We start from the raw sequence: 22,635 nt of genomic DNA, 5'->3' as shown, positions 1-22,635 counted from the left end.
AAACGACATTTAGCAACATCAGACAAAACAATTGGCCTTTGTGAAAACATAATAGGCTACTGGAGTTTTTCATTTGTCCAAAAACATATCGGAGACCTCGTAGCCTATCATCAACATGATGCAAGTTCCTCCCACACACATGTTGCATTAGAAAAAAACGAACACATTTCTGTTTTGGTATGAGCTGTTTAAATATCGTCACGTTTGTGGAGATGTTGGTCCTCCCGGCCGGTGAGAGCGGCGGGTCTCTCCTCCTCTCTCCTCCTCTCTCTCCTCTCTCTGCGTCTCTCTGCCTCCATCAGGACGCCGAGCTCCGCCTCGGATGCTGCTGCTGCTTTTGTTTATCTGATTACTGCGATAGGAGAGCTGCGTCTCCTTAAAGCGACACCCGGGCTTAATTAATTATACTACCGGAGAGGAGGAGAGACGCCGAGGATGCAGACGAGGACAGGGAGCAGCATCCTGCACGATGCCGCGCGTCGCCGCTTCATTTCACCGCCTCGCGTTTGTGAAACCGGCTGAAATCTGACCCTGCATGTCTGCAGAACAACCTCCAAGACCCCCCTCCTCCCTCCGCTGCTCTCTATCCTGGGACTCATGGACTGTCAATGCGTCAATGCGTCACGCCGGTTCATCTTTTTTCCCGCAGGCGAGTCGTTACATCTTCGCCTCATATTAAGATGATGATATCGGCAGAAAAAGGGCGACCACCCGCTCGTCGCCCCCGCTCCCCGCAGGGACTCGGTGGTCTTCGTGGCGTCTGTTAAAAGCGTCAACGGATCCGCGGTGTTTTCCTGTGCGGCCTTTTGCGTCTCTGCACTCCCGCTTGCTGCCAGCGCGTTGCCGCTCCCACTCAGTCGATGAAACCCGCTGTGAGATAAGCTTCAACCCTGCGACGCCGCATCACCTCTGCATCCCCACATGGACTCTGAAACCCGTGGGAGGCGCGCCCTCTCCTTTGCGCGTTTCCGGCCTCGCTCTGCCGCGGATGCGGTGCGCCTGTGTGCTCGCGTTCTCTCCGTCCGGTCCGGTCAGTGATTGTGCGGTCGGAGGGAGCAGGTACCCGCAGCGGAGCAGGATGGTGCGGATTGCCAGCGCGCTGGGGCTCGTCATGTTCAGCGTGGCGCTGCTCATCCTGTCGCTCATCAGCTATGTGTCCATCAAGAAGGACTTCCTGCTCAGCACTCCCAGATACGGACCCAATGGAGGACCCAGGATGTACATGTTCCACGCGGGGTTTCGGTGAGTCCAGGCCCGGCTGCAGACCTGCTGGTTTGCATTGCATCAGCTGAGTGTTTGGGTTTGATTTTTTTGACCCATTTCAGGTGTAGGTTTCTTCCGCTATGATAGCTTGTTTCGGATCTTAATCCCGTATAGATAACGTTACCATAGCAACCAGCCGGCTTCTCTCAGTTTGTGTTCGTTGGATGAAACCGTCAAATCTGAAAAATAAACCACTTAGTGGGCTGAAATGTGTTTTTTGAAGCCTCTCAGGAAGCTGCTGGCCTGAGCTGATCAGGCCTCTCTGCTGTTGGAGGCCTGATGTGACTCAGACTGGGCTGCAGTGTTTTCTGCCTGGACATCATTGTATAAGAACAGACTCTCTGTTCCACAGACCAGACGTCACCAGTGTTCATTTATACACCAAATAGGTCTGTGGACCATGCATTCACATTTTGAAGTGTGCTTTTGGTCTGGGACTCTTCTTTTCACCGTATAGGTCCCTTAAATCCAGCGAAGGAAAATCTGAATGTCACATCACCAGACACGATACTACTGACGGACTCCCTGAAATATCTTTGATGCCAACATGTCGCATGGCAACTGCTGTCGAGTTTCAGGAAACGATAGCGGTCTTATGGTACTCTGCTCTGCTGCATGACAATCACGTGCTGTTTCTATAACGCTGCTCTGTGGTGGCAGTTTAAGGTAGAAACGTCCCTGTGTCAACATGAGGTTGCTTCGTGCACTCAGCCAGCCTCATAAAGACACTGTGTTCCTTATTTGGCGTGAAAGAAGTCGTCTGGCCGGCAGAAAGTCCCGACCTGAAACCCGTCCAACACCTTTGGAGATGTTGAAACTGAGTGTCCTCAGTTTTGGAATGACATGATCACGTATTCATTAAACGTCCAGTTGTTTAGATACTATTGTGACGCATGTGCTGCATCAGAACATGCAGGCCTACGATGCGACTAATTTACTCCTACAGTTGGTTTGAACTTTTCTTCCCAGTATGCAGGCTACTGCGACTGCTTTTGCAACTGCTATTAGAAAAATAACTCTTATGCTGTGTTAGAAATGGTTCACTTGTGTTCTAACACTCACTATTTTGAGATTATAAGTGCGTTGGTCTGAGGAAGCTGCAGCTGTTCCTGAACACGAAGTGTTTCTTCTCCACTGCTGCTGCTGGACAGAAGAATCAGTAAGTTTATTGAGTGTTTAACAGAGGACACGAAAACACGTTAGTTTCTGGGTAAAATAATTAAAGCTGCAGATATGTTGGAGGGTGATGTGGTCACATGATGAGGTCATTTCCTGTCAGTGTGATTTGAAACAACACGACTCTGTTAAAACTACAATCAGAGTCCTGACATGGTAGATTAGTGTTAGTTAGTGGACTGATGGAAGGACGTCATCTGGAACGCAGCATTACTCTCCCTCCTGTTATTGCCATATTACCACCACGTTAAGTGTCTAATGATTAGAAGATGGTTCAATTTAGAGCGACAGGCTTCAGGATTAAAACACTATCAGATGATCTGAAGGCAGATGATTGGAGGCAGTCGGTTGAGGTTTATATAATATATCAGACTGCCAGTTTGTTATTGATAAAATAACACTAAATAAATAGACAGTATAATCAGTTGAACTGCTTCCAACCTCACACGTCAACGGTGGACTTCTTTATTCATGAGACAGCTTTGGCCTAATAACCTGATCTAAATGTGGTCCATGTCAGTGATTTCTAGTTACTGTGAGTGTGTATCAGCCTGAAAGAAAACAGGGCATCTGTCACTTAATCCCACAGCTGTGAACCGGATCAGCTCCTTCAGCCACTGCTCTCCTTCAGCCACTTCAATGACAAGGATCTTCATTCTCATTAAGACATGGTTTTTTTTTTATTAAAGATTTGAGGAATTGGACTTCAAATTTGAGAACTGAAAACCTTTTTTCAGTTGTTTAAGTTTTTGTTTGTGCTTCATGCAGTAATAATTCAGCAAACCATCAATCATGAAGACACTGATATTATCACTCCAACTTTTAACCGAACTGTCGGCTCCTTTTGAGTCTTCGGCGTATTCACGGTGTAAAACTGGTCAAATTAATATAAACTCTCAGACTGTGAAAAACAGCATTTGAGTGTTGGTCAGGTTCATGTTTGATTTAAAAAAAAAAAAAAAAAAAAGGATGAATCCTCCTAAAGATTTTGAATTACCAGTTCTGCAATAGTTCAAGATGTAAATTCAGTATAATGTCAATTTTGATTGTACTAATTCCATCAGTAGAACAACATTAGTCGTGTCATACCACTCTGCTGCTCGCTCTCTTTACTCACTAATTATTTCACTTCTGCTTTGCTGATTTTTGGATTGGTTAAATTCAACACTTCCTGCATTTTATAACATTTAAAGGGCGGGAATATAAATCTGGAGACGCTGCAAGGCTTTTACAAAAATGGCAGATTCTCGCCTCAAAATGTTGAAATAAATAAATGAACATTTATCTTTGAAAAACATTTTGCTTTCTCTTTATATTAGCAGCGACATTCCAAAATCATCATTTGCATCAATTTCTATAAAGACAAAGTGGAAAAGTCGGCAACAGAGATTTCTTGTACGTTAATTGTTGCAAATGGAAACATTGATAAGGTGTTCACATTTTTCTGTCCAGTACAGCAGCAGATAATCATTCATCTTATAAAATGGACAGTAAGCATCAGGAGCAGCTTTCATCTTATCAGAAAGATTCAGGAAAAAAAGCACCTATGTAAAAAAAAACCTCCGGTTTTATTTGAGCTAGTGCAGCACAGCTCCGTGAAAAACCGTTGCGTAAATCTTTGTTGTCTGACATGTCGGGTCAGGTGCGTAGCGCGATGCTAAAACAGCGGCGGTCTGATGAGGGTTCTGGAGGCCAGCGAGCCGTCCTTGGCTGCTGTGATTTACAACACGAGAGCCACATTCATTTTCCTCCCGCCTGTAATCATTTTCCTCCTTGCTCGCTGTCACCGAAGGCCAAGGTTACGCTCGGACTGAGTTGGACGTGGAGGAGAGCTGCATTTTGAAGAGGAAGTCTATAGAAGTTTCCTGCTGTGTTGTTGGAGTGAGGGTTTATTTCTCGTCAGGAAGATGGTGATTCAGGGAAATTTGTAGGTTTGCTCAGTTGGCGGTGGATAAAGAGGGTGTTGGACCTTCATGATCCGTCTGTCCTCCAACTCGCCAACATACGAACGATCACAGCGAAAAAGAGGATGTTAGAAAGGATCTTTGTGATTCCTTGACCTTTCTTCTTGTATCTCCATTGCAACCATTTACTCTGCACTCACCTTGGTGATAATTCACCTTTGAATGTTGTAATCAGACACTAAACGGACCTGCAATGCTTTCATTCAGGATCCAGGACAGAGAAGACTAAGCTGCATGCTGACAGTGAATAATCTATTTTTGCTGGAGTTTGTTGGTTAAAGTTGAATCTACCTCACGACACTATAAAAATGACTCAAAGGCATTGCAGCAGAACTAATCATCAGGTTTTGTAACAAAGAGTCCAGAGCCATGTTAGTGGGACCGTGAGCTCATGACCACAGTGACAATGGTGACATGCGGATGGTTAGCAGGATATCATTAGTTTTGCAGGTATTTGGGGAAATTGTAATTTGACAACAGTGGTAGCGTCACAAGGTTGCCAAAGTTTATCCTCAAGAGAACATCCTGTCTGGACTATATTCAATTCAATTCAATTCAACTTTATTTATATAGCACCAAATCACAACATAGGTTATTTCATGGCACTTAACACATTAAAGTCCTTGCAGCAAGACTTTATAATATTATACAGAGAAACCAACAATTCAACAATTCCCACATAAGCTAGGAGGGACAAAACTCTTCTTTAATAGGGAGAAAAACCTCCAACAGAGGGAAGAAAAACTCCCTTTAACAGGAAGAAACCTCCAACAGAACCAGGATCAGAGGTGGGCGGAGCATCAGTTAACAGAACCAGGATCAGAGGTGGGCGGAGCATCAGTTAACAGAACCAGGATCAGAGGTGGGCGGAGCATCAGTTAACAGAACCAGGATCAGAGGTGGGCGGCCATCTGCCTTGACCGGTTGGGGTGAGAGGAGAGCAGAGAGAGAAAAGGACAGCATAGAGATACAAGAGAAGAACTGTTGGTGGAGACGACAATCACAGAGCAGAGACATGCAGCTCCATGACGGGACATCTGGAAAAGAAAGAACAGAAACTACACGAGTGAAGGAACTGAATGGAGACAACAGATAATAAGAAGAAACTATGGGAGAGAAGAAGATGGTGAGGTATGAGTCAGTTAAAGAGTAGGAGGAAAGAAAAGAAGCTCAGCATGTAACGAGGTCCTCCAGCAGCCTCGGCCTATAACAGCATAACTAAGGGTTGGTTCAGGTCTACCTGAGCCAGCCCTAACTATAGGCTTTATCAAGAAGGAACGTTTTGAGTCTAATCTTAAAGCTAGAGAGGGTTTCTGCCCCTCCAACACAAACTGGGAGCTGGTTCCACAGGGGAGGAGCCTGAAAACTGAAGCTCCGCCTCCCATTCTACTTCTGGAAACTCTAGGAACCACAAGTAGACCAGCGTACTGAGAGAGAAGTGCTCTGCTAGGATTATATGGTTCTATAAGATCTCTAAGATATGATGGAGCCTGGTCATGTAGAGCTTTGTAAGTCATCAATATAATGTTTAATTATATTCTTGATTTCACAGGAAGCCAGTGAAGAGAAGATAAAACTGGAGAAATATGATCTCTCTTGATAAATCCCATCAGTACTCTTGCTGCAGCATTTTGGATCAGCTGCAGGTTTTTAATGAGTAATTTGGACATCCTGACAACAAGGAATTACAATAATCTAGTCTAGAAGTAACAAACACATGAATGAGTTTTTCTGCATCACGCTGAGGAAGGACTTTCCTGATTTTATTAATATTACGTACATAATGTCATGACAACCCATCCAATAGGAAACATAAATGCCAACCTGTCAGTGGTGGGAGATGAAAAGTCAGCGATTACAAAAGTCCTTCGGATACATGCTGCAGGAACGCTGAATGTCTCCAGGAAAGTTTGAGCCGATCCTTTTTTTTTTTTGAAGGAACCACTGATATATCAAACAAAGTTATGTTAATATGACTGATTTGTTGTTTGTTTGTTGTGAATGCATTGACCCATCCAGCGGTGACAGACCGAATCTGTCTTCTATTGTGCCTGACTGTCAAAACTGTTTGTTAAAGTTTACCTTTTAATTTCCTCAACATTTAGTTATGTTGCAAATAAATGCACCAACAATTATCACCGTTGGCTGTATGATATCACATCTAGAGGTCTTTCATTGTTGCTGTAAGAATTTTAAATGCACCTCTGCATGCCAGGTCTTCATACAGTCTATTTCTAATATTCCTTCCTGTCACTTAAATGTCCTTTCAAAGTCACTTGTGTCATTTAACTGATGATGACGAGAAGAATGAGTGAGATGTTTATGTTTGTTTGTTTCACGTCCCTCCTGCAGCGAGAGGCCGCCTCGCAAACCCGACCTGAGGTGAATACAGAGCGCTGATGTTTCCATTACAAATGCAAGGATGCTATCTGTCCTTCCTATTCCTGCTTGGCCTATTTTTTTTAAATATTTTTCCACTGCATTCTTTGCCTCCATGCTATCTATCTGTCTGTCTGTCTGTCTGTCTGTCTGTCTGTCTGTCTGTCTGTCTGTCTGTCTGTCTGTCTGTCTGTCTATCTATCTATCTATCTATCTATCTATCTATCTATCTATCTATCTATCTATCTATCTATCTATCTATCTATCTATCTATCTATCTATCTATCTATCTATCTATCTATCTATCTATCTATCTATCTATCTATCTGGAGAATCTTTGACATTTGTAGTGACACTACATTTAATTCTCATCTACTAAAACCAGCAGCAGCTTGTGCTTCAGTTCTGTTTGAGCTGAAACCTGCAGCCATCAGACTGTTTGTGTCGTTACGAGACACAGAGACCCTACATTTTCTCTGAAGCCTGTTGTGGTGTTGAATTTGAAACAGCATGAAATAAAAGGAATTCAGAAATGATGAAACCAACACAGAGTATATGAAAGAAATTGAATTGTAGAATTCTTTACTTATTTTAAGTTTATTATTCTATTCAATGTTCTACTTCTTAATATTGACATGATTTATCCACATATTTGTGCATTAGTAACATTTTGCAGAACAACACAGAGCACCAAAAGGCCCCAACATGATTTTAAAATTGTATTTATTCTGTGTGCATGATAATAATGTGCATATAATGCATGAGTAAAAACAAAAAATGTATAATATATTGAAATTTGAGAAATCTTCAAAGTGAGATTCTTTCCAAACTAGAATTTGCATCATCGTTAGTATTTCCACAGTACTTTTGAGCAAATTCTAACCAGTATTGCATGCTGATTCGGATTCAGCGCTGCACCTCCCTGGCTGATTCCTTTCTGTCTACAAAGATAGCGGACGCTGCATCAAAAAAATAACCCATGAAGGTCTGACTTCAGATCCAGGTCAAACAGTATTTCAAACAGTTTGTTTTAGACTGACTGGGCACCACAGAGGTGCGGTTTGCCATTCAGGACAGCGGACTGTAAGTTACCTCTGATGCTGCCTGTACTGTCCTGATGCAGTAAACTCCACCAACCTGGTTCTTCATGAAAGGTAAACTTCAAATACTGAAAATACTATTTGACCAGTTGTGTTTGCCACTCTGGAGACTTGAACTGAAACCTTAACATGTTATGTTTAGTTGAAGGTAGCAGAGTTGTCTTTAAGGACTTAGATTAAAACAACCTTCCTCATTTTAGGCAGTCAGTTTCACCTGTGTTTCCAGTGCAGAGAAAAGTCCAGGACATATTGAGACTGAATCGGTACAAAGACCCTGAAGACGGGCGAGACTGCTAAACCTATCTCCAACAAAAAAAAGAGATGAAATACACTGAGACACACCTGTCCACTACAGCAAAACGTGAGATAGTCACGCTTTGCAGTGTCTAGGCGTGAAAGTTACACATTTTTCTGTAGTGGACGAAAATGAGACCTGCTGCCTGCTTTGAGCCATGTGATTTACAGAAAAATTTTGCTTTTAGCAAAAACATGTGGTTGGGGTTTGAAAACAATAACCAGCTCATGAAAGACGTTGTCGCCTCCTGGACTCGAACCTCATCGTCCCGCATGGCAGTCAGTAAATACCAAAAAATTACATCTACGTGCAAGTAAGTTTCACGCTTTCAAAACGTGTAACTTTCAAGCCTTGACAGCCCAAAGCGTGGCTAGCGCACATTTTGCTGTAGTGGACTGGCGTGTCTATTTCACACTTTGCTGTGATACCGGGTTACAACACCACAGCTGGTATTACCTGGTAGTTATATTCCCTGCAGACTTCAAGATAGCGCTGACTTACGTGAAGCCTGAACATTTCAGTCACCCAATTTTATTATTTGGACTAATGATGATCACCATATGGTGACTTGTAGGCTAGAAAAATTACATCAGACACATTTGGTGTAAAGTAACAAAGAGGACAAAGACCAAAGCAAGACTCCACCAGGAGTCACTTGTGGTATTGAGTTGGAAATAATTACTAGAAAGTATTTACCCTGCTGTCTACTATTACAAAAACTATGTCTATGTACCTGCTGATAGGAGACCTCCAACTCAGACGTAAGTCAGATTTCAAATTCTTTCATAAATCGTATTAATCTGAAATGTCGCAATGTAATGTGTACGACCTCAGCAGGAATACTCAGGGAAACATTATTGTTCTTGTTAGACTTAGACTTTATTAATCCCACAGTGGGGAAATTTAGTAATTCAATATTGTTCAAGCAAAACTGGAAGCTAGAAAACATTTACATTCAAGAGAGCGCCATCTTTGAGTCCATCCAATAGTCAGCTCGAGCTTGGACACAGCTCAAACTTGAAGACAGGACTTTTGACATGCTATTTGTGCTCACTGCAGTTGGTGCTCAACTAAAATCTCCAACACTAATCGTTGCTAAAAAAAAATTGTTTTTTTTTAGCAGTTCAATATCTACAACTGCTCAATAATGAAGATACAATGTAAATGAGGATTTTTTTGTTGTTGTTGTAGTTGTTAGAAGGTGTGTTTCTACTCTTTTGATGGAGCCAGGCTAGCAGTTTCCCTCTGCTTTCAGTCTTTGTGCTAAGCTAGGCTAAACACCAGCTTGACTTGACTCTGCACCAAACGCACAGTGATGGAAGTCTTTGTACGAGCAGAACAACTGACTTGAAAGGTTCAATAATAAGTTTTCAATGCAAAAATACAGCATGTAGAAAATCTTACAAAGCAAAAGAATCCCTGGTTAATCTCCTGGTTAAGTCGTGGTTTTAGTTTAGGTTACTCATTCATGGGCTTTATCTTTAGAGGGAAATGGAAGCTGAGGCTTCTTGCGCTGCAACAAAATGTTCATCTTAACATGTTGACCTCATGTTCCATCTGAAAATTTGATCAAATTCATCATTTCAAAATGTGGATAATTTATTACAAACCATCCTGAAGTTGAAACTGAATTAGAATGTTTCAAATTCAATGAAATGAATATCTTGCTAAGATGGACAGAATTGTGTTTTTTTTTTTTTTTTTTTTTTTTTTTTTTGCCTTATTGCTTATTTTTCCACAGAACCCTGATGTAATTTTTTCTTTGATTAAATTATAATCACATGCAGTAAAGAGACTGAATGTCTGCGTTTACACTGAGCTGACAGTGTAAATGAAACTGTTTTTCTCTGCGGCTGGTTTCCGAACAGGAACAGAATGATATTTGCAAAACGGCTCTTCAAACTCTTGCCCGTTTCAGTCAGTTTCTTTTGGAGGCATTTTAGCTTTGTGAAGAGGCAAAAGGACAAAATACAATATGCGTGTTCATATTCTGCAGAGCCAACCTGCAGCTCTTTAAAGTAGAATTTGAATTTATGATACAACTTATTAGTTATTTTTTGTTTTGGCAATCATTTACAACATTACTGCCAGTTGAACACGTTAAGAAACCCAAACAGATGATCAGACAGATTTGAAACAAACCAACAAGTTGTTTGTTAGAAAAAATGAAGGTGAATGGTAAAATTATTACCCAAACGGTGCATTGTAAAATTTACAATGTAAATAAATGCCACAGTTTACAGATGACTTCCTGCTTTAACTTTGACTGAGCCTGCTGTTGTTACTGTAGTTGTGTGCATTTCTGTAACTTCTGTAAACCAAACATGCACTTTTATGCAAAGAGAAAATAATAATAAAAAAAAAAAACACTTTCTCTAGTGTTTTCATTGATTGGGTGAACTTTCATTTTCTTTGGAAAAAGAATGAGTATTGACTACCACTAAACAAATGCACAAAATTAACATTTCTAAAAAATGAAGTAGCATACTACTTTGTGTCTGATCTGGTGTTTGGTGTTCCTGGTGTTGCTGTGCAGAATTTATCCACATGAACTTCCCACATTGTTCCACTGCAATTACTGTGTGCAACAACTTTTAAATCAAAATGTTAATAATCTGGGTAAACTGTTGGCCTGTTGCCAACCTGTCTGATTTCCTGACAGTTTATTTACTATTTCAACCAACTATTCCACGATAATGTTCAAATCTGCTAAATATTTTTACATCTCCTATTGGCCTAGTTTTAGAAGAGCTAAAATGCTTCTCAAAACAAAGTGCAACTGGAGGAATCTGAAACCCTCCCAACACAGAAAGACCTGTGGGTTAACCTCCATGTCACTTCCTCCTCCTCTGTGTAGCTCTCAGTTGGCGATGAAGTATCTGGATCCAGCTTTCACTCCTCTGACCAACGCTCTCAGTGAGGACCTGCAGAACTCCTCCAAATGGAGGTACAACAGCACTGCTTTTACACAGCAGAGGTAGGTTTTAGACACACACACACACACACACACACACACACACACACACACACACACACACACACACACACACACACACACACACACACACACACACACACACACACTGCAGTGGCTTCTGATGGTCCTGCCAGCTTAACATGCTTTTAGCACTCACAGCAGCGAGCACTACTTGTGAAAAAGTTTCTTAAGCAAAAAGCATTTGCAGTATCACAGAAGATGAAGCGGCATTCACATTGAACATCCATCGTTTGCAGGAAAAGATTATGTTGAAGCCAGATGGCTCATGTTTGGTTTATTAAATGTGAATCCAGTATCACATTTGCTTTGTGATGCTTGACCCTTTTGAATTCCGTATTGGATGAATTAACAAGCATTATTTAACATGTGTTAGCGAAATAAATTATAGATAACTAAAAACTAAAGCAATAATTAAAATATTTTTACAATATATGTGAAAGTTTCACTTGGAGAGTCTGACAACTGAAACAAGTGCGACCCTCTGCAGGATGTTTTAGTGCCATATTTTTTTTCTTGGACTACATTGAGATGTGCAAGTTAAGTCCAAACTCTCATGTGAAGCCTAAAATCCTCTGGCTCTGTTTTCGTGAATTGCAATACAGCTCAGGTCTCAGTATTGTGCGCTAGGACTGCAAGTGTGGCCAACTTTTTGGTTCATTTAGCGAATACAAACTTGGCGCACTGGTAAAGTAGAAGGAATAGATATTTAGAAGGTGCGTCACAGCCCCCTTCAATCATGGCCTATCAACTCCACTCATTCCCTTTAAACGCTGTGGTGCAGCATGTTGTCAGTTTTGTAATGGCTAAAGAAGAATTAGACTGGCACTGCCAGTCAAACTTTACGCAAGAGAAAACTGACATTCTTGTCAGGCTCATAATCACCAAATGTATGGTACTGTGAGTCATTTCTACGGCTGATGATGTTAAGGTAGGTAGCTAATATTATACATTTCTTTTCCCCTGGTATTATGAGAACTGCTGCCCAGCTGATCAATGATATAAGACAAAAACTTGTGTCTTTTCAACGCCAAACACTGGCAATAACTAGATGTCAAAGTGAACAATGGTCACTCATCCAATGTAGTGACATCAGGTGCTGGAACCATGTTGAGGAGTGAGCAGAAGTAAATTACGCACACATGAAGCTCCCGATGCAACTCATTTATTAATAAGACTGATGAAGAGAAATGTGCTCCAAATATCACTGATGTTGTGGTGTTAATAAATAAAATGCATCAGGAACTTTGAGTGTGAATAATTTACTTCAAATCATTAAATAAATGGCCTAAGCTGTGTGTAAATGATGCAGTGTCACTCTCTGTGGCCTTCCTGACTGGTTAGATTACTAAAGCAGATTAGCAGATTAAAGGGCTTTTGAATTGTTTCCCCTTTATGAGTAATTTAATTGCCATCATTTGTATTTTACCTGAGTGTCTTTTATATTTTATTGCTGAAGTTATCTACACGCCAACTGCCTGATTCAGACTGAACTGAATCAGAAGGTTGCATTAAAAAAAAAAATCTACTTTTGATTATTTATGTAAATGTGATTAAATACGTAGAACATCCACCAAACCGTCCGTGGGATTTTGGATATGTCTGTTCATGTGCGCTCTGCCCGCTGAAACTAGGGAAATAGCTCTGCGCCGACTGCGCTGCACTTCAACCTGATTTGTGCAACTTCACCGTCAAAATGTTACCAAAATTGCACTGCACGGGTGCATCTGCATCTGCACCGACACAACCCTCACAACATTCATCTGGGCGGATGTTGAGCTACGAAAATAGCAACTTGACCCTTGCACTGTACCAATATGCTAATGAACCTGGATCTGCCTCTGACCAGAATAGGGTCCCAAGACTTTGTCTCAAATGGCGTACTTACATACTAACACAGAAGTACGTTCACACTGACAAGTACGGAAACATGCAGGTGTGCGATTGGAGACAACACTACCCTGTTAAAACTCAAGTACAACACAAGTCAGTGTACTTACATGTAGGAGCACTTTATGTGAGTGTACCAACAGAAGTACATTCATTGTTTTATGCCGATCAGCAACAAAGCGAGTCTCAGTGTAAGAGACAGCAACACTCAAGTCATTTTAGATAAGTCCAGTCAGGTATTGATTCTTGTAAAGTCTCGGACCAGACAGAGGTACAAAAGGGGGAAACAGGTCACACACGGGGAAATCACAGAACAAGGAAATGCTGGATCGAAGACATGAGGGAAAGACACGGGTATATACAGTATACACATGAGGGCGGGGAGACAATTGGACACGGGTGGAGACAATCAGGGCGGGGCAAACGATCACAAAGGCGGGAAAGACGAAGGACCGGAAGTGAAGGTGTGTGAAATGAGAGGAAAGGTGAGTTTACAAAATAAAACAGGAAATGGATATGAAGCCAAAACATGAATGAACACAGGGAACTTTAACGGACAGGACGAGATGTTACATTTAGACAAAAAAGGCCCATTAATGGTGGTGGTGGCCGTAGTAGAAGCAGAAGATGATTTTCTGTAGCTAAGAGACCTTCATTCAAACATTGCATCATGAAATGAAATGGTGTATTTTATTATTAGAAAATGTGGTTTAATCTGATTTAAAGCGTAAAGAAACAAAACTGCAACATTACAAGAGAACAACTTCATCGACATCAACAGTCTGCTCCTCCATCATCCACAAACATTAATCTGCATACTAATCATGTTTGATACAGATTGAGGATTATGTACAACATGTCTGATTCGCTGTCATCACAATCAGGGTTTCTGATGAAACCAAAGGACAAATGAAATGCAGAACAAACTGGTTTATAACTCATCAGATCCTTTCAGCTGTGGATTTAAACCCTTTATCTGCTTTTTCCTGTAATCCACTGGTTCATTATTACAATAACATTTTCATATCCTGATTGCATCTGTGAAATAATAAGCTTAAATTATTTCATCGGAAACATGACAACGAACCTGACTCTGCCAGACTTTTGCTCACAGCTTCAGTCTTCGCTGTGATTATAGTCGAGAAACCCTGTTCGCAGGTTTGAGGAGCCACTGTCAAGTTGAAGTCAAGTGTTTGTTTCAAAATGTAGTTCCAACAATGGTGGCAGTGGTACAGTTTCAGCACACAATATGCTGTATATGGGGATGAATGCTGATTGGTTAAAGGTTGCTCTAATAGTTTCAAAATTGATCTGAGGTTTACGTCCATGAAGATGCAACAACTGGAAACAATCCTCAGTTGCATGCAGTCAGACCATTGACTGGATATATAAAAGAGTTCGTAGCTTCAGGTCTGTAAAATGGTTCCGATGCAGAAGTGTCTTCAGCTGCAATACCAGCGAGTGCCACTAGAGGTCGGCTCCAAAAAGCCTCCGGCTCCATAGACTCCCATTCAACTTCTCTCATCAAATCCAAAGTGAATAAAATGTGTCCATCAGTTATCTCGGTGTTGTTAGCTAAAGTCACTCCATCTTATTAGTTTTCTGGAGGTCCATCTGAAAATAATCCCTCATTCATTAGAAAAGAAGATTCAAGAAGACCTGTTTTTGGGGGCGTGTCTGTTTGATTGACAGGCCTGTGGTGCAGTCAGGTTACAGCTATCGGTGGGCGGGACGTAGTATCGTCAGGTTTCCAATCAGATCAGTCAGATCCACCGCTGGCTCCTCCCCCACCTCGTCCAAATATGGTTACTTCCTGCTCCAAACCGCTTCGAACTATTAAAGATGGTGACGGACAGAATCTGAACTGGAGGATTCATAACGTTCACAAACCAACGATGACATCACTGCTGGTTGATGACATCACTGCTTGTTGATGACCTCACTGCTGGTTGCTGCTTGGGTCAGACCCAGATATTCAAGCAGTTACATTCCTTTACCTTTTTCAAAGAATTTTTTTTTCTATTGCTCAGTTCAAAAGTTCCTCATTCCTCATCGAGTTGAGAAAAGTGTAATTTTATTTGAGAACGTGTGGAATAGTCAAGGTTGTGTATTTACTTGGTACCCAACAACCTTCCTGAAACAGTTTCCTTGACCTTCAATGACTGCCCTACACGTTTGGCAGTGCAGGAGGTGGAAATATGACCCTCCACTCCTCTATTATAGAGTGCAACCATTCAACACCATCTGGTGGTATCTGGATTTCTTGCGAATGATTGCTTCATGTTGTGAGGGTCATATTACACTTACAGCACTCTTTCATTGCAGAGGTTTTGGTGCAATGGTGTCCAACCCTTGTAGATTTCCCTGTTTTAAGATATTTTTGTTAGCTCAGGAAAACATGACTTCATGTAGTGACCTGTGAAAGTTTACAGTAAGAATGCAGTATTAAATATAAAAATGTCTTTCTGTCTTGCAGAAGGGAGATTTCTCAGTACATCGACATTCCTCACAACTTCACGCTGACACGGGACTCTGTTCGAATCGGACAGCTCATGCACTACGACTATTCCAGCCACAAGTACGTCTTCTCCATCGGGGAGAGCTTCCGCTCGCTCCTCCCGGAGGTCTCGCCGGTTCTCAATAAGCACTACAACGTCTGCGCTGTGGTCGGCAACAGCGGCATCCTCACTGGCTCTCGCTGCGGCGCCCAGATCGAGAAGTTTGACTTTGTCTTCCGCTGCAACTTCGCACCAACTGAGATCTTTAAGAAGGACGTTGGGCGTCGGACCAACATGACGACCTTTAACCCCAGTATCCTGGAGAAATACTACAATAATTTACTGACTGTGCAGGACAGGAACAACTTCTTCCTGAGCCTGAAGAAGCTGGACGGGGCCATCCTGTGGATCCCGGCGTTTTTCTTCCATACTTCGGCCACAGTGACGAGAACACTGGTGGACTTCTTTGTGGAGCACAGAGGTCAACTAAACGTCCAGCTGGCTTGGCCCGGAAACATCATGCAGTATGTCAACAAGTAAGACAAATCAAACTTCCAAAGTACAGCCACATGTTATATCATCATTATATTGACATTGTCAGTAACACAGCAGTCCTCATCCTCGCCTGATCTTAACCTGTGATCATCATCTGATCAGGAGCATTTACATCTAAACTGTACATTTAGATACAGATCAATTGTTGATACATAAAGATGGAATTATTCTAGATGTTTCTTGTTGTTAACAAATACCATGAAAAAACAAAGTCAACAATACACTCATCTGTTATGCAATTCTTTGTGCCTTACAAGTATAGCTTCATATAAAAAGGTTTAGTAAAACAGAATGCGATGATCTGGAAATCACATCAACTCATATTTAATTGCAAATAGACCAAAGACAATATATCAAATGTTGAAATGCAAGGGACAAGGTTGAAAACTAGTATTGGATGGTGGTGATCTTCGAGCCCTCAGGCAGCACTGCATTAAAAACACAGTGTTGTAAAAAGAAGTGGTAAACATGCACCTGTCAACTTTTTTGAGATGTGTTGCTGGCATCAAATTCAAAATCAGCATATATATTTCATGAAACAATGGAAATTCTTAGTTTCAACTTTTGATATACTGTCTTTGGTCTATTTGCAATTAAATATGGGTTTACATGATTTGAAAATCATTGCATTCGGTTTTATTTACATTTTACATACCACCCGACTTTTTGGGAAATGCAGTTGTAGACACTGTAAACCTCTTAACACTACTCAACACTGATTCTTGTCAAATTTAATAAAATGGTTTATAATTTGGGTGCATACTTCCAAACGAATGGAGCCTGTCTCGATGTAGATGAGGACATGAATGTTCTGGAAAAAAATGAAAAGAAACGGAAAGAACATTATATTTCTACACATGACCTTTTTACCAAAAAGAATATACTCACCAACATTTTGAATTGCAACTTTAATTTCATATTTTTTCACAATAACTGTAATTACATGTAAACTCCCCAACACTGATGGTTGGCTTTTGGTCTTCACAGGATTTATTCCAAAAATATGATTTTTGAGGGAGTTTTTTGAACAGTGGGCTTACAATATGCTTTTTGCCAAATATGCCTTCGAGGAAACATTATTACTCTCTGCATTATTCTAACTGGCAGTTTTTCCAGTTTCTCCAATCCAAATGGTGCCACTCAGTTATTTCATAAAGTGAATGGTTGATCAGACTGTGGCACCTCTCAGGACTTTGCACACCGTAGAAAACCCATTAACACCTGGTGAGAATGGCCGGGCCTCTCCGAACACGTACAGGACACAGCTTTTTGTATGTTACGTGTCAGTCTGTCCATCTGTTTCTCTGTCTGTGTTTTAAATGTCCCCCATCTATATCTGTCCTGTTTTGGAGTAATTTGTAGAAACTAACATGTGGTTTTATTGTATTGAGCTGTGCTCTATATTGCGAAGAGGAGATTTAGGCTCCAAAGCCGGATTATAAGGAAACAGCTTTTTAGTGAAAGGTATGGCACACAGCCGTAACTGTGTGTTGAGAGGGATTTAAGGCTGGTGCTTAGTGTTGTAGCAGCAGAATAGGCTGCTCGTACAGTAGCCTAATCTCTACCAATCCCATTAAATCTACCTGCTCTGGAAGAATTACCACTTTTAAGCAGCTCAGGCGGCTTTTAGCACCTCAAGGACTCTTGGAGATGCTTTTGTTGGGTCCAGTGTGGAGAGTTTCCCCCGTTGTGATGCTGCAGAGCAGGACTGCCAGTAGAAAGCATCAGCAGTGGTCAGATTATGTTTTTTAGATATAAATTTAACCCCCTGAATTTACTGCTGTCAGTAACAGCTTATTCTCAGAATTTTGGTGAATGATTTCTAGGAATAAGCACGCAAAAGTGGACTGAACAGTTATGGATATTTTTCTTTTCTTTTTCTGATATTCAGTTTTGTGCCTTCACTATACAAATATGTGATTGGATATTAAAGTTTTTCGTTTTTTATAATTTTGTAAAAACAATCATAACAGCATGGAATAACTGTATTCTAGATGCTCACATGGTTCATCTTCCAAAATTTACATTTTCAGCAAAAATGTTGTGTTCAACAAAAGGAAAGAAGGGTCTGCAAACCCATCTTTTACACACTGAATTAGGCCAAGACGAAATGTCTGTGCATTTTTCCCAATGTGCAGTTTAAAGATAATGAAAAGAAATTACTATTAATTTCAGATAAGTTGCCTTTTCACCACTGCAGAAGGACATGTTGAGTTTGCATTGACAGAAAACAGCTCCAACAGCCAATTAAAACAGGTTTCTCTGCAGTTCTGCTGATTAAAGTGGGACCTTAAACTAAAATTTTAGAAAATATGATCCATAGAAAAACAAGCCATATTTAAACTCCATTGCAATCTCTTTTTTAAATCATGTAAGTCAAAAGTTACATAGATTTTACTTTTGTTCATAATTTAAATTTTTCTCCATTGTGATTATTAACAATAATATATGACGCATGAATGTAAACAGTGACTGAAGAAAAAAAAAGAGACAAATTTAAAGTTCTTTTTGGTTTGCGTTTCTTTTCGCTTGTACCCAACAGCTACTGGAAAACCAAGCAGTTGGCTCCGAAGCGCCTGAGCACCGGCATCCTGATGTACACGCTGGCGTCCTCCATGTGCGACCAGATCCACCTGTACGGCTTCTGGCCCTTCGGCTGGGACCCCAACACGGGGAAAGAGCTGCCGTACCACTACTACGACAGGAAGGGCACCAAGTTCACCACCAAATGGCAGGAGTCCCATCAGCTGCCCGCCGAGTTCAAACTCCTCTACAAGATGCACACAGATGGACTACTGAAGCTGTCGCTCTCCCACTGTGCTTAGAGGAACTCCTCTCCAGCGTTTCCACACAGCCAGAACTACAGAAATGGCAAACAAACGAGGGCGTAATTTATGTGTAAAATCTTAACTACGAGGCTGAGTTGGTGCGATGGATTCTTGAAACTCTTTTCAGCCCAAGGTCCTTCTGGAAAACCCCACAATCACCACGGCTAAAGAAACAAGGAGCATTTTCTGCTGCTCGAAACTCTAAAGTTGAAAAAAGACTGCTGTTTCGGAGAAAGATGGATTTTCCGAGGATACCGCTCTTCACAAAAATATCACAACCTTTCATTGTTCAGTGGTGTTTAAATCACTCATCCCTCCACAGCACCACAACTACAAATCAACAGATGGACTGTTTAAAAGCAAGGCTGTGCCCAGACCAACATTAATGCAACGATTAAAAAAAGTAGGCGCCTCAGTCGCACCGCTGTGTTTATGCAGGTTAGGTTGGTGACACGCAGCCAACGTTTATCCCAACGCTCTTCAGCAACACACCATATAGGCCGTCAGAGGCTCCTGATAGACTCAATCATGGAGAAAGTGGTGATATTGTGATCTATCTCATATTAGCCTCATAATAAACAGCTGTGCACCGTTGGTGTTTGGTAATCCTGCAAAAAACCTTCCTGAGGTTGTATTTATTCTTTTGTTGGTTCCTTCAACGACACACGACAGCACAGCTTCTGGTCTTTCAACGCAGATCTGTTATTGGGTTTCCCGTAACTGCACAGACACTGGGAGCAGACCACATGATATTTTTCCTTTTAAGATGGTTACCGTGTCACATTAAGAGATTTTCCCGTGATTTCGCCAAGACACACGTCAGACTACATATTGAAACCTTCATCAGTCTACAGCAGACAGATTTTTGTGTCTCACGACATTCAAAGATGAATAAAGGAGGTCCGAGGGCCCAAATTCACTGTTTCACCTGTTTCACCTGTTTCACCTCCAGCACCATCGTCACTCATTCATTTCACCATGTCTGCCATTGTGTGTGGAAGAGTGCTTTGTCCTCACATTCAGCATAATATATGGAGTTGACAAATTAAAAACGAGAAGGCAAAATAAAATCGGACATGCTTGTCTCTGACAGGACATCAAAAAGATTTCCACAGAATGAATTTTGCAGCTGTTGTGCACTGGGCTAATGTTTCCCCCCAATGCTCCATGTTTGTTGGATTGCGCCATTACCAGCCCCATATTACATCAGAGCATGTAATACACTCATCAGTCCACTAGAGGACACCGTGTCAGCCAGGGGAACCTAAAACCTCTGGGAGGAAGTATTGCAAGTTACGTTGTTTGATCGACATCAGCCCGTGTGGTGTTTTCTGAGCAGTCTACGTTGCACCATTTACTTGAGCAGAGGGCGAACATCAAACTGTTGTGTGAAACTCAGGAAATTGGCAACAAAGATACTTGAAACGCTTCAGAACGTCAACAGCGGTGAAGTGCCGAGCCGAGCGAGGTGTTCTGATGACATCACGTTTCCGGAGGGGGAGGAGCTTCACTGTCCGAGACCGAAGAAGACCCGTCAGGTTCAGGAAACACCAGCTGGGTTTTCTTTGTGTCACCGTGAATTGGTCCCCCAGAGTCAGACTGTCAACATCGAGTTCCACCAGGAACTTCTGAGGTGTCTGCGGGGGAAACATCCACTGTGAACATCCTGAACTGTGGCAGGATGGCAACAAGGTTCTCCAACACGACAATGTGCCCGCTCACGGTGCGTTGAGAAGAGACGACACACAACAACACAATCATCTGAAAAGACAAACCTGTATCACAGCACAGAGCGAAACAGACACGCCGGTCCACGACAGCAAAACGTGAGATAGCCAGCTGCATGTTTTGAATGCGTGAAACTTGACGGCAGAATCCCGGAGGTGACAACGTTTTTCTTGAGTTGTTTTTCTTGAGTTGTTTTTTTTTCTCTAACAACAACAACCATGTTTTTTTGGTTTCCTAAATCCAACGACGTGTTTTTGCTAAAAGTTTAATTTTCCTGTAAATCACATGGCTCTAAGCATTCAGCAGGTTTCATTTCCGCCTGCTCCAGGAAAACGTGTAACTGTCACACCTACACAGCGCAAAGCGTGACTATCTCACATTTTGCTGGAGTGGACCGGCGTGTATATTTCACGCTTTGCCGTGATACCGGGTTAGCAAAGGATGCACAATGGACACAATAGAAATTATAATCCTTATGGTTTTGTTAATGTGGGGCTTCTAAGCCAAATCATTGGTTGGTAACTTGGAACAAAGAAATAGTTCTTTTTTTTTTTTATAATTCACATTTCACATGAAATCACATTTGTTTGAACTACTGTCCATTGTTGGGTGTGCCGTGCTTCCCCCAGACCTCCACCTCTTTCCTGTCCACTTCACTGCATAAAGGGCATGCTACTTCCTGCACCGGTGGTGACCTTCGGTGTTGGACTGACGGGATCACGGGAGGACAGCAGTTACGACTGGATTCAATTATTCTGGATGAAGGTTTCGGTCCGGCTGTTAGTTGGAAAAATGTTGGCGCTCATGGCATTCCATAGGTCATATGCATCTGAATACTCAGGTTTTTGTGAATGGGTACAGTTGTACTAAGTACTTTGATTGTTGCTTCCTGGTGTGTTCTGTGGTATGTTAATGTTTTGTAGATCCATTTTAAACATTTCTTATTTGTGAGTCGTTAGTAATCCGGATTCAAATTGCTCCGTGATGTTTGTCGCCTGTGGTTTCAATCTGGGAATTTCTTCAGCTGTTGTCCATCAGCCCCTAAAAATCAGCAAATGTGAATCTCTTGAATGTGAGGCTTTAGAGGCATATCGAATGTGAAGTTCCATATTTAACGTGCTTTTTTTTTCTGCAAGGAAGAGACTCGTCTTTTTCATTGGATTTTTTTCATTTCATTGGTTTATTTTGTGTTTTCACAGAAGTGAGAGAAACTGGGCCTATTTTTGTAATTTCAGCTGTATTTTTGCCACTTGTCTGTTTTTTAGTCTCCTACATTTTGATTCCACAATGATAATTGTCCACGACTTGAAATGTGACATTTTCAGGACTTTGACAAAACGATTGTTGGCATGGAGGTTAGAAACCCTATTTAATAAGAATAATAATGTTAATTTATGACTTGAGCACCTCACCAACAAGGGATGTAATTATATTTTATTTTTGTCGTTTTGTTATATTCAATATCATATTAGGTAAAATTCTTCCAGGATGTATTTTTTTGAATTTTGAATGAAACTGATGCTGGCTCCATCAATATCAGCGTGTCTTTAGAGATCACCCTCAGAGGAGGAATATATACTAGAACCACATTTAAATATCATGTACAATATGCTGTAGATTAACAAATATGTTTTATTCATCCAATACTTGAAAGAGGATCTATCTACTCTGTATTTATTTAATTATTTAGGCATTAAATGAATGAAATTATCCATTTGACAAAGTGAATGGTGTCTTCTTTTCTGTGTTTCTGAACACTGAAGTCTGTTGGTTATAACAGGATGTTGTTGTTGTTGTTTTGGTGGGTGTGAAACAGCCGGGCGAGAGAAGACCTGAACAGGTGGAACTCTGCTGAGGTTTGTTTGTGGTGCAAAAGCAAAGCTGAACAATCTGTGCAATACTAGATAAAGAATTTAAGCACGATTCAGAAACTAAAACTACTATAAAAATGAATCTGCTGCTGA

General features: G+C 41.3%; 1 protein-coding gene across 2 annotated transcripts; it reads left to right on the top strand.

The window, feature by feature from the left end:
- Nucleotides 1-220: 220 nt before the first annotated feature.
- Nucleotides 221-21,969, top strand: st8sia3 (ST8 alpha-N-acetyl-neuraminide alpha-2,8-sialyltransferase 3). 2 transcript variants are annotated; one of them, XM_069724002.1, is made up of 5 exons: nt 221-1,242; nt 6,756-6,785; nt 11,035-11,154; nt 15,539-16,096; nt 18,658-21,969. In XM_069724002.1, exons 1-5 carry the CDS (start codon nt 989-991, stop codon nt 18,938-18,940), a joined length of 1,245 nt encoding a protein of 414 aa, XP_069580103.1. In that variant the 5' UTR covers nt 221-988; the 3' UTR covers nt 18,941-21,969. The 2 variants fall into 2 exon arrangements, with proteins under 2 accessions (XP_069580103.1, XP_069580104.1); XM_069724003.1 differs by lacking the exon at nt 6,756-6,785 and having other exon boundaries at nt 222-1,242.
- Nucleotides 21,970-22,635: the final 666 nt, after the last annotated feature.

Source organism: Brachyistius frenatus, unplaced genomic scaffold (genome assembly GCF_029030835.1).
Source record: "Brachyistius frenatus isolate BFR_SWC_R1_liver_20210118 unplaced genomic scaffold, ASM2903083v1 Contig_356, whole genome shotgun sequence".
In the NCBI taxonomy this organism is placed as follows: Eukaryota; Metazoa; Chordata; class Actinopteri; family Embiotocidae; genus Brachyistius; species Brachyistius frenatus.
Note: the sequence above shows the minus strand (reverse complement) of the source record. Positions and strands in the feature narration are given on the sequence as shown.

What these genes read in the sequence shown, in the direction of transcription:
- st8sia3 (XM_069724002.1), top strand. Translation starts at nt 989, where the DNA reads ATGCGGTGCGCCTGTGTGCTCGCGTTCTCTCCGTCCGGTCCGGTCAGT. An exon ending in ATGTTCCACGCGGGGTTTCG is followed by an intron (nt 1,243 to 6,755) that starts GTGAGTCCAGGC and finishes TCCCTCCTGCAG; the next exon opens with CGAGAGGCCGCCTCGCAAAC. An exon ending in ATCATGCAGTATGTCAACAA is followed by an intron (nt 16,097 to 18,657) that starts GTAAGACAAATC and finishes TGTACCCAACAG; the next exon opens with CTACTGGAAAACCAAGCAGT.